This window comes from Cervus canadensis, chromosome 13, assembly GCF_019320065.1.
Source record: "Cervus canadensis isolate Bull #8, Minnesota chromosome 13, ASM1932006v1, whole genome shotgun sequence".
Taxonomy (NCBI): Eukaryota; Metazoa; Chordata; class Mammalia; order Artiodactyla; family Cervidae; genus Cervus; species Cervus canadensis.
The window spans coordinates 49,709,246-49,721,713 of NC_057398.1; the positions used below are offsets into that span (position 1 = coordinate 49,709,246).

The 12,468-nt window shown below is 37.3% G+C and overlaps 1 protein-coding gene across 2 annotated transcripts in view; it reads left to right on the forward strand.

Annotated features, from left to right (window-relative positions):
- The window catches only part of LIN9 (lin-9 DREAM MuvB core complex component), an 84,280-nt gene that overhangs the window by 41,111 nt on the left and 30,701 nt on the right, over window positions 1-12,468 (forward strand). For both annotated transcript variants that reach the window (XM_043485772.1, XM_043485771.1), the window contains exons 8-9: window positions 10,650-10,783; window positions 12,235-12,354. In XM_043485772.1, the coding sequence (XP_043341707.1) occupies window positions 10,650-10,783; window positions 12,235-12,354 (254 nt within the window). The remainder of the gene's footprint in view (window positions 1-10,649; window positions 10,784-12,234; window positions 12,355-12,468) is intronic.

Here is a 12,468-nt window from a genome sequence, read left to right on the forward strand (position 1 = left end):
ATTCGCAGAAGGCTATGTACAAGAATGTTCATAGCATCTTTGTTCCAATTTTATAGCCAAAACCCAGATTCACGCCAACAGTAGGCAAATGGATAAACATAACATGGAATTGTCTTGCAGTGAAATATAAATTGACAATAAAAAGAAACTACTGACGTTTAGATTAACTTCAGACAGTATGCTAAGTGAAAGAAGCTGAAAACTCAAAAATGTGTATTATATGGTTCAATTTATATGAAGTTGTAGAACAGACAAAATTAGTTTATGGTAGAAAAATATTGTCAGAAAAGTGGTCACTTCTGAAGAAAGGATTGCCTGGGAATGGGGATCTTTCTGGGATAAGAATATTTCATGACTTCATAAGGATGGATGATTTCATTTGTCAAAACTTATAGAATTATATGCTTACGTTTTCATTTTACCTAGAGAGAAATGTTACCTAGAGAGAAAAAGTATATAATCAAGCAAAATTTCACACTCCTTATTGGGAAGAAAATTCTTAGTAAAGAAGAAGTAGTAGACAGATTTTTTCCTCAAAAACAGCAACAAAAGGAATTTTTTTTTTTTAATTAGTTGGAGGCTAATTACTTCACAACATTTCAGTGGGTTTTGTCATACATTGATATGAATCAGCCATAGAGTTACACGTATTCCCCATCCTGATCCCCCCTCCCACCTCCCTCTCCACCCGATTCTTCTGGGTCTTCCCAGTGCACCAGGCCCGAGCACTTGTCTCATGCATCCCACCTGGGCTGGTGATCTGTTTCACCATAGATAATATACATGCTGTTCTTTCGAAACATCCCACCCTCACCTTCTCCCACAGAGTTCAAAAGTCTGTTCTGTACTTCTGTGTCTCTTTTTCTGTTTTGCATATAGGGTTATCATTACCATCTTTCTAAATTCCATATATATGTGTTAGTATGCTATAATGTTCTTTATCTTTCTGGCTTACTTCACTCTGTATAATGGGCTCCAGTTTCATCCATCTCATTAGAACTGATTCAAATGAATTCTTTTTAATGGCTGAGCAATATTCCATGGTGTATATATACATGGTATTTTATATATATATATATGGTATTATATATATATAATTTTTAAAGTAACTGATTTGAGATTGTGCAGTAAGTGAAAAAGCAACCGGTAAAAAGTGACTGTACATGATTCTTAGATACACAGTTAAGAACACAAGAATTTTGACAAACACCAAAATGATGGAAAATTTGAATAGTGGAGAAATTTTGGGGAAATGTCTAGACATCATACTTTAGCCACATTGTATTAATTTAAGAAGTTGTTCATCAGTTGTCCTTTGCTCTGAATAGTTCTAGAACTCTATGTAGTCAGAGAAGTCAGGGTTTAAGAAGAGATTTTTTAAATGATTGGCTTGTTAAGAAATTTAAAGAATTGGAACTGTCCTAAAAGTAATGTAGGTTATCTAAGTCTCTTTTTGTTGCATTGTGTATTTGAGCCTATAAACAGTCAGAGGAGTAGAGCGGCCGTGTAATTATTGCCCACCTGAGCGTCTTCCGAGAGTAGGGGAGGAGGTGCTGTTAATAACTGAGGTAGGGTAACAAGTGTAAGTGGACACTGTCTAGTATGATTTATGGATTAGTAGGATTTACTCTGCCTGATGTTTTTGAAATTTCTTAATTGTAAAGTATTCTCAAAACCTTAGGATAGAGGAAGTGCTGATAACAACAGCAATATTTTTCTCTTACTTTCCTGACCAGGAGTGCTTTTCATCCCTGAGTTATCATGTGTAATATACTAACTTACATTGTTGCTTTTGCTTCTGTTATTTTAGGTTTGCTTTGTCGGCACCAGTAATCTAGTACAGAAATGGCTGTTAATGAGAGGGCTGCCTTAGAGATGAAGACGTTTAAATATTTTTAAAAATCTTTGAACCAGTTAAGTAAAACTGGTTAGAATTTAGTCATCACTCGAACTGATAGATACTCCTATGATAATAGGGGAACTTGATTTAAAATATAGGTCTGTGGTAGAGGGACATAATGACATCCACATAAAAAATTATGGAAATGTCTTCTTTTTGTTGATTTATAAAAGCAATACATTCTCAAAGCAAACAAAACAAAAATACCGCAGAAGTGTAGAAAGAGAGTTTTCTCTAAGGTTTATAAATCTCCCTCTAAAGTTTGGTGTATCTAAGTATACAGTATATATCAGAACATAAGATGGTCCTCCATCCAGAATATATTTGAGTTCTTACACTATTCATGTTATAAGTATTTTCTTGGTTTATTTTATATAACGAAGTCTGCTTGATGAAGACTCAGTAATTTCTAATTTCTTTTTGTTTTGGCTGGAGAAAGTACTCTGTATAGTTTTACTTCTTTTAACGTTGTTGAGACTTGTTTTATGGCCTGTCATTTGGTCTGCCTTGCAGAGTGTCCCATGTGTATTTCAAAGGACTGTGTATTTTGCTGTTGGGTTGATCATTCCATATATGTTAGGTCGAATTGATTGATAGTGTTATTCATATCTTCCATATTCTTACTGATTTTCTGTTTTATCGTTATATCAGTTACTGAGTGAATATTAAAATCTCTAACTATAACTTTATTTTGTCAGATTTTGCTTCAGGTATTTTGGTGCTTTGTTAAGGTGCATATTTATTTATATTTGTAGTATTTTCCTGATACATTGACTCTATTGTCACTATGAAATGTTCCTCTTTGTTTCGGTGTTATCACTTACTTTTGCTGTTGTTCAGTGGCTGAGTCACGTCTGACTCTGTGTGTGTGTGTGTGTGTCCGACTCTTTTGCAACTCCGTGGACTGTAGCCCGCTCAGCTCTTCTGTTCCTGGGATTTTTCAGGCAAGAATAATGGAGTGGGTTGCCATTTTCTTCTCCAGGGGATCTTCCCAACCCAGGAATCAAACCCACATCTCCAGCATTGCAAGCGGATTCTTTACCGCTGAGCCACGAGGGAAGCTCGTGCCTTATCTTCAGTGTTTATTATATAGCCATCCCAGTATGTAACAGTTGTTACTGTGGTAAATGTTTTTCCATTCTTTCACTTTTAACCTGTTTGTGTCTGTGAATCTGAAGTGTGTCTCACGCGTACCCCAGTGTTCATCACAGCACTGTTTACAATAGCTAGGACATGGAAGCAACCTAGATGTCCGTCGGCAGACAAATGGATAAGAAAGTTGTGGTTCATATACACAATGGAATATTACTCAGCTGTTAAAAAGAACGCATTTGAGTCAGTTCTAATGAGGTGGGTGAAACTGGAGCCTATTATATAGAGTGAATTAAGTCAGAAAGAAAAACAGCAGTACAGTATATTAGCGCATATATATATATATATATGGAATTTAGAAAGATGGTAAGGACAACTCTATACGTGAGACAGCAAAAGAGACACAGGTATAAAGAACAGACTTTTGGATTCTGTGGGAGAAGGTGAGGGTGGGATGATTTGAGAGAATAGCACTGAAACATGTATATTACCATATGTGAAACAAATGACCAGTCCAGCTCGATGCATGAAACAGGGCTCTCAAAGCTGATGCACTGGGACAACCCAGAGGGATGGGATGGGGGATGGAGGTGGGAGGGGGTGTTCAGGGCAGGGGGGACACATGTATACCTGTGACTGATTCATGTCAATGTATGGCAAAAACCATCACAATATTGTAATTAGCCTCCAATTAAAATTAATTAATTAAAATTTTTAAAAACAATAAAGTGTGTCTCAGACACATGTAGAAGCATATAGACAGCATATAGTTGAGTCTTGCTCTCTTTAAGCCAGTCTGTAAACCTCTGCCTTTTTAAAAATTTGAGAAATTTTTATCTAATTGTATTTTTTATTGAGGTATAATTGACATCTACCACTAGTTTCAGGTGTACAATATAATGATTCAGTATTTGTGTATATTATGAAATGATCACAATAATTCTAGCTAATAATGATTACCATACATAGTTTCAAAAAAGTTACAACTTTTTAAAGATTTACTTTTTTAACAACTTTCAGGTTTATAATTCAGTATTAATTATAGTCACCATGTTTTACATTTTGTACATGGCTTTTTGTATGTTTACAATTTTAAAAAATTTTATGGAAATATAGTTGATTTACAGTGTGTTGGTTTCAGGTATATAGCAGAATGATTCAGTTATATATGTGTGTTTGTATGGATGTGTCCATGTGTGTATATATATATTCTTTTTTAGATTCTTTTCCATTATAACTTATTACCAAATATTGAGTATAGTTCTCCCTGCTATACAGTAGGTCCTTGTTGGTTATCTATTTTATATAGACTTAACTTATTTTATATTCCTTCCCTGTGGTGGCTCAGACAGTAAAGAATCTGCTTGCAATGCAGGAGACCTGAGTTCGACCCCTGAGTGGGGGAAAATCCCCTGGAGAGGGGAATAGCAACCCACTCCAGTATTCTTGCCTGGGAAATCCAGTTATTTTATAATAGAAGGTTTATAACTTTTGACCCCCTTCACCCTCTGCTTTTTAATCAGTGATTAGTCTGTTTACAGTTAATGTAGTAGTTGATATGGTTGAATTTATGCTAAAAAACCTCTTGATGAAAGTGAAAGAGGAGAGTGAAAAAGTTGGCTTAAAGCTCAACATTCAGAAAACTAAGATCATGGCATCTGGTCCCATCACTTCATGGCAAATAGATGGGGAAACAGTGGAAGCAGTGTCAGACTTTATTTTGGGGGGCTCTGAAATCACTACAGATGGTGATTGCAGCCATGAAATTAAAAGACGCTTACTCCTTGGAAGGAAAGTTATGACCAACCTAGATAGCATATTAAAAAGCAGAGACATTACATTGCCAACAAAGGTCCGTCTAGTCAAGGCTGTGGTTTTTCCAGTGGTCATGTATAGATGTGAGAGTTGGACTGTGAAGAAAGCTGAGCACTGAAAAATTGATGCTTTTGAACTGTGGTGTTGGAGAAGACTCTTGAGAGTCCCTTGGACTGCAAGGAGATCCAACCAGTCCATCCTAAAGGAGATCAGTCCTGGGTGTTCATTGGAAGGACTGATGCTGAAGCTGAAACTCCAGTACTTTGGCCACCTGATGCGAAGAGTTGACTCATTGGAAAAGACCCTGATGCTGGGAGGGATTGGGGGCAGGAGGAGAAGGGGACGACAGAGGATGAGATGGTTGGATGGCATCACCAACTCGATGGGCATGAGTTTGAGTAAACTCCGGGGGTTGGTGATGGATAGGGAGGCCTGGCGTGCTGCGATTCATGGGGTCGCAGAGAGTCGGACACGACTGAGCGACTGAGCTGAACTGATGCCTGTCATGCTGTTTGTTACAGTGTGTCTCATCCTTCATGCTCCTTTGTGTTAAGTACTGTTTGGTATACAAATTTTACTTAGTATAGTTATATAGTTAGGATTTGTATATTAGTGTACAAATTTAGTAGACAATTTTAATTTCTCTGTTATTTTTAGATGGGGTGTGTGTGTGTGTGTGTGTGTGTGTGTTGCTCTGGGAAATACAACATGAAGGTTTTTTTTCCAGTATGAAGTTTGAACATATCACAATCTGATTAATACTGAATTAATTCTGATAAAATATAGCACATTTACTCCACTATAGCTCCCTTTTCTCCCACTTCCTTATTATTGTCATCATCAAATGTGTTAGATTTATAATTATTGCTTTAAATAATCTTACTTTTTAAAAATGAAATGAAGGAAATAGAAAAAGTGTCGTATTTTGTATACACTGTTTTTTATATGCACCCACAAATTTACCATTTCTGGCATTTTTCTTTTTTTGCTGTGGATTTTAGTTACAGTCTGGTATTGTTTCCTTTTATCACAAAGGATGTGTTTTAGTATTTCTTCCTATCTTGTCTAGTAGCAGCAGATTCTGTTTTGTTTATGTGAAAATGTTTCCATTTCTCCTGCATTTGTGAAAAATAGTTTCACAGGATATAGAATTCTTGACAGTTTTTTCTTGTTAGCACCCTATTGCCTTCTGACTTTCATTGTTTCTGATGAGAAGTGAGAAATGTACCTGTTCATTGTGCTGCTATTCTCCTACATGTGATGACTCATTTTTCTCTTGAAGCTCTCAGTATTCTTTCTTTGTCCTTGGATTTTGAAAATCTCACTGTGTTGTGTCTGGGTTTGATGCTCTTTATATTTATCCTGTTTGAGGTTTATTGAGTTTCATTGATTAGTAGGATTTAATTTTAAAATTAAATATGGGAGATTTTTGGCCATAGTTTCTTCCAGTTTCTTTTTCTGTTACTTTCTCTCCTTCCCTTTCCATCTCTCACTACAAATATGCTGGTGAGAGATGGATATCTCACTTGATATCTTTCTCCAGCTCTCTGAGGCTGTCTTCATTTTTCTTCAGTCTTTCGTTCTCTGTGTTCTTCTGATTGGATAATCTCTATCTTGATCTCTCTTTAATAGAGTAGAATCCAAACTTATTACAATATATTATCTAAAATGTTCCCTGATGCTTTTCTTCATATCGTCTTTTTAACTCTAGAGTTTCTCTTTGGTTCTTTTGTACAGTTTCTGTGAGATTCCTATTAAGTCATTGTCTTTAATTCTCTGAACATATTTTTAAAACCTACTTTTGAAGACTCTGCTAATATATCATCTCTTTCAGTTTCTACCTGCTATACTTTTATTCTGGGTAAGAATCACACTTTTTTACTTTATTACATGTCTGGTAATTTTTGGTTGAAAACTAGATATTTTAGATAATGTATTATAGCAAGTCTGTTTTCTATTTGTGTGTGTGTGTGTGTGTGTGTGTGAATTGTTGTATTTCCTTTAGTAACTTGCCCTGGGAGCTCAGACGGTAAAGAATCTGCCTGCAATCCAGGATATCTTGGGTTCAATCCCTGAGTCGGGAAGATCCCCTGGAGAAGGGATGGCAACCCATTCCAGTATTGTTACCTGGAGAATTCCATGGACACACATGGAGTCACAGAGTCAGACATGACTGAGCAGCTGACACTTTGTGCAGCCACTGATATCTCTGTGCAGTTTTTGTTTGCCCTTTTATTTATTTTTAATAAATAAAGTCATGCAGACTTGGTGGTCAGCCAGTGACTTAGGCAGAGGTTTTACTCAAACCTCTTTATCCAGAAAGGCCTCAGACTAGTCTGTGTGTGTAGCTGGGTAACACATACAAAGCTGATGTCAGTTTCCAGGTCATCCTTTGGTTTTTGCTCTTTACCAGACTCTCTTGGGTCTTTCCCACCAAATCACAGTTTTCCACTTAGGCAAAAATTTATGGAGAGTTTATTTCAGTCTTTTCATGGCTTTCTAGTTTACAGGAACTCCCTCTTAAATTCCTGCCTATTCTGCCACTCACCTCAGACAGGACTGCATCTTAGGCTTCCAGAGTTGTAGGGTTTTCTTATTCTTTCCTCATTGAGTTCACCACTCTTAGCTAACACAGTCACAGGTTTTTACTCACTGGTCCACAACCAGTCTGCCCCTCTGGCAACAAACAGCATTGTTTCCATGACCAACCATACACTAGAAAAACTCTTCACCAGTCAAGCTATTGGTGATGGTGGAATGTGAATAGCCTCTTGCAAAAAGGCCACTGAGTTCACCTATCCTTACCTGAAGTTCTAGCAATTTTCTAACAGTGCTTATTTCTTTTTTTTTTTTTTTTACAAAGCTACTTTTAATACTTTGGGGTGAGCCCCACAGGAATAAAAAACACTGGGAGGGGGTAACCCCCTCACCCCCAGGAGTGGCCCAGGGGGAGAGAGGCTGCCTGAGGGGAAGGAAGCACAGAAGGGACCCGCTGCAGACTCAGGGCAGAGGGAGTGGCATCGGTGCTGGGACCCGTGACTGACAGTGCTCATTTCTTAATTGTTTTCTGCATTTAGTCTATTTCCAGAACCTTGAAATGGTAGTCTTTGACAATCTTGTACAGGTTTATACAAGTCTTTTTGCAGAGAAGAATCAGCAACCTCTTCATACTGCCATAACTAGAAATTCTAATTCTCTGTTTATTCAACTTTATTGCTCCTGTCTTTTATATACCTGTTTAATTTTCCCTTAATTGGTCAAAGACTAAAAATGATATTTTAGTCTTCTGCACTTGAGTTTTTAATCAGTTGATCCTTTTAAATAGCTTTGCATTGAACATTTGTGTTCTATTAAAATGATATCATTTTTATGTGTATAAAAATAGAGAATCACCATGGACAAAGGAGCCTGGCAGGCTACAGTCCAAGAGTTGGATACAACTAAGTGACTAAGCACAGCACACAGCAAAATGTGTCATTTTGCCTATGTCTTAAATGTTCTTATTTTTTCACTCATCCTTGTTGTTTCCTTGGATTTTCCTCATGTTATTTCAAACTGTGAATTTAAATAATAGTGGCACAAGAATTCATCTATGTGAGGGATCCCCAAGACCACACCTGGGTTTGGTTTGGTGATTCACTAGAAAGACTCAAGTGTGTGTACAAGTGTGCCCAATCGCTCAGTTGTACCTGACTCTTTGCAACCCCATGGACTGTAGCCCAACAGGCTCCTTTGTCCATGGGATTTTCCAGGCAAGAATACTGAGTTGGGTTGCCCTTTCTTCCTCCAGGGCATCTTCCTAACCCAGATATCAAACCTGCATCTCCCACATCTCCTGTATTGGCAGGTGAATTCTTTACCACTGAGCCACTAGGGAAGCCCCAGAAAAACTCAGGACTACTTGGCAAATAGTTGTGTTCATGGCCATGGCTTATCACAGAAAAGGATACGAAGCAAAATAAGCAGAGGGGAAAGTCAGTTCAGTTCAGTGGTTCAGTTGTGTCTGACTCTTTGCAACCCCATGGACTGTAGCACTCCAGGCCTCCCTGTCCATCACCAACTCCTGGAGTTTACTCAAACTCATGTCCATTGAGTTGGTGATGCCATCTAACCATCTCATCCTCTGTCGTCCCCTTCTCCTCCTGCCTTCAATCTTTCCCAGCATCAGAGTCTTTTCAAATGAGTCAATTCTTCTCATCAGATGGCCAAAGTATTGGTGTTTCAGCTTCAACATCTGTCCTTCCAGTGAATATTCAGGACTGATCTCCTTTAGGGTGGACTGGTTGGATCTCCTTGCAGTCCAAGGGACTCTCAAGAGTCTTCTCCAACACCACAGTTCAAAAGCATCAATTCTTTGGTGCTCAGCTTTCTTTATAGTCCAACTCTCACATTCATACATGACCACTGGAAAAACCATAGCTTTGACTAGACAGACCTTTGTTGGCAAAGAAATGTCTCTGCTTTTTAATATGCTGTCTAGATTGGTTATAACTTTTCTTCCAAAAGCAAGTGTCCTTTAATTTCATGGCTGCAATCACCATCTGCAGTGATTTTGGAGCCCCAAAATATAAAGTCTGTCACTGTTTCCACTGTTTCCCCATCTATTTGCCTTGAAGTGATGGGACTGGATGCCATGATCTTGGTTTTCTGAATGTTGAGCTTTAAGCCAACTTTTTCACTCTCCTCTTTCACTTTCATCAAGAGGCTCTTTAGTTCCTCTTCACTTTCTGCCATAAGGGTGGTGTCGTCTGCATATCTGAGGTTATTGATATTTCTCCCAGCAATCTTGATTCCAGCTTGTGCTTCATCCAGCCCAGCATTTCTCATGATGTACTCTGCATATAAGTTAAATAATTAGGGTGACAATATGCAGCCTTGACATACTCCTTTCCCTGTTTGGAACCAATCTGTTGTTCCATGTCCAGTTCTAACTGTTGCTTCCTGACCTGCATACAGATTTCTCAAGAGGCAGGTCAGGTAGTCTGGTATTTCCATCTCTTTAAGAATTTTCCAGAGTTTGTGGTGGTCCATATAGTCAAAGGCGTTGGCATAGTCAGTAAAGCAGAAGTAGATATTTTTCTGGCGCTCCCTTGCTTTTTCGATGAGTCAAGGGAAAAGTACAAGGGGCCAAAGTCCAGAGAAAAACAGGTGTAAGCTTCCAAGAGTCCCCTCCCTGTGGTGTCACACAAGACTTGCAGTATTCCTTCAGCAACAAGTTGTAACCACACTTAAGAAGTGTTCTCTACCAGGGAAACTCATTACTCAATGCCCAAGTTTTCTATAGGGGACTGGTTACGTAGGCACCTTTTGCCTGGCATATGCAAGAATTGGAAATCTGGTAACCACATTGTTTGCACAAGCAGCCTGGGCACAGTAAACCACCTTTCTTAGTATGGCAACAGTGGGAACACTCTCAAAGTTCAGGCTCCCAGAAGTCAACCTTGTAGGCGACCCTTTCTAAGGATAGCAGTTTGAAGCCTAGTAAAGCTTTTCCGCATAGCATCCTTGTCTTTTTTTCATTTGAATTATTCCTAGTGCTTCCTTCATTCATGAGTGTAATGACCAAGTTTCTTTTGTTGACTTTTTTAAAAAGTATTTTCCCCCTAGTTTGGTAGATATATGGTTTCATTCACTTATCAAATTAAGGATCACCATTTATAGTTTTGTTGTTTGTTTCAAAAGTTTTTAAATTATTCTTCTAAACCTAAATACCTTTTTTGGAAACTTTAATAGACAGCAGTACTGTACTTTCTCCACTTTGAAGTACATGCTTGGAGCAGTTCTGTATGTGGTAGTTTTTTGTATCCTAAATACCATAATGCCTTTTTGTTTCTTTTTTCAGCACGATTACGTGGTGTTCATGATGGTCTCTTCACTGGACAAATAGATGCTGTGGATACTCTTAACGCTACTTATAGAGTAACATTTGATAGGGCAGGGCTTGGAACTCATACTATCCCTGACTATGAAGTTCTTGTGAGTATTTATTTCACAGTACATGTTTGGTTTACGCATATAAAATATGTTTTATAGAGTGTTCTTAGTGGTTGTGTGTATGATAGAATCAAATTTCAAGTCACAAAGGAAGAGATCTTTAGGGGGTTCCCAGCCCTGCCTCCTGGACTCCTGGAGCAGAACTCTAATTTTCTTCTACATTTTCCAGAGTCTAGCATCCCTCTGCCTTCCCCACATCAAATTATAGTGTGACACAACTGATCACTCTTGACTAAATAGCTACACAACACTTGCACCTGGGGAATAGCTACACAACACTTGGGTTTCAGCTGTTTTTATAAAACAACTGAAACAAGTTGTTTCAGTTTACAAAAACAAGTTGTTTTGTAAAACAACTTTGAAGGTTGAAGTAACATCTTATAATTTGAAATATGTATTTTTTTATATGTTCCTATTTTATCCTCAGAATATACAAGTTGGATGTTAATAACCTCCACTTTTCATAAGGTGAAACTGAGACATAAGTACATTAGGCAATTTATTCAAGGCTTTCAAGATGGATTCTTGCCACGTTGAGTCTTGAATCCAGATCTTTTGAACCTCTGATATAGTCCATTAAACTTTGAACCATTATTTCATGATCATGCTTAATTTAGCAATGTAATGGAAATTATATAGTTTCCTAACTAGTTAAAATATAAAGAATAAATATAACTCTGATAGTTTTTTTAATGAGTAATAAACTTTTTGAAAAAAAATTGTTTGCCTCTAAGTATTATGGAAACTTAACTCTTTGCATTAATCCCCCTGCCTCTTCCTTCCTTTGTTATAAACTTGCTTTTCAAGGATTGTGAACTTACAATTAAAAATCAAAATTTCTTTATCTCCTTAATATAAAAATAGAAGACTCTTTTTCTGCTCCATACTTTTAAAAAAAACTGTGACTCTGCTTATTGTAAGAATTTCCTTATCAAACGTACCTTAGAGAGGAGTAGGAGAGAAAGATAATTTGGACTAAATATAGAGCAAGGTATATCAATCTTATTTTTTTCATTTAAGGATGAAATTTTTAAACCTCCCATTTCAAAAAGGAAAAATTACTCTTCTGTTGCATTAATGTAATTTCCTTTATGAATCACCAAAACATCTCTCCCTGGCCAGATAAGAATTGCCTTTAATTACAGTGGGTAATACTCAGATAGTCTTTAACACAGAGACAGCCAAGGGTGGCCATAGATCACTTTCCTTTCTTTCATAGATCACTTTCTTCTGTTTTGTGGATTCAGCATCTTAGTAGCCAAGTAGTATTCATATTCTGATTTAAGTTCTAGCTGTTTGATCTTCGTAGTTAATATATTTTATGATAAATCATAATAAACTAGTGTGCATTTAATGCTAAAATAGAATTTTTGTAAAACTAAAATGATTAGTAAAGTTCTTCAAGTTTTGGGGCCTGTTCTCTTTTCCCAAAGAGTAATGAGCCTCATGAGACGATGCCAATTGCTGCCTTTGGACAAAAACAGCGGCCTTCTCGATTTTTTATGACTCCACCACGGTTACATTATACTCCTCCTCTCCAATCACCGATTACAGTAAGTAATATTTTTAAAATATCACCAGTAATTTAAATGATTATTATGAATGTAAACTATGTTCTTACGAAACATACATTGATTGTAGGAACTTTAGGTGGTGCCCACATTATT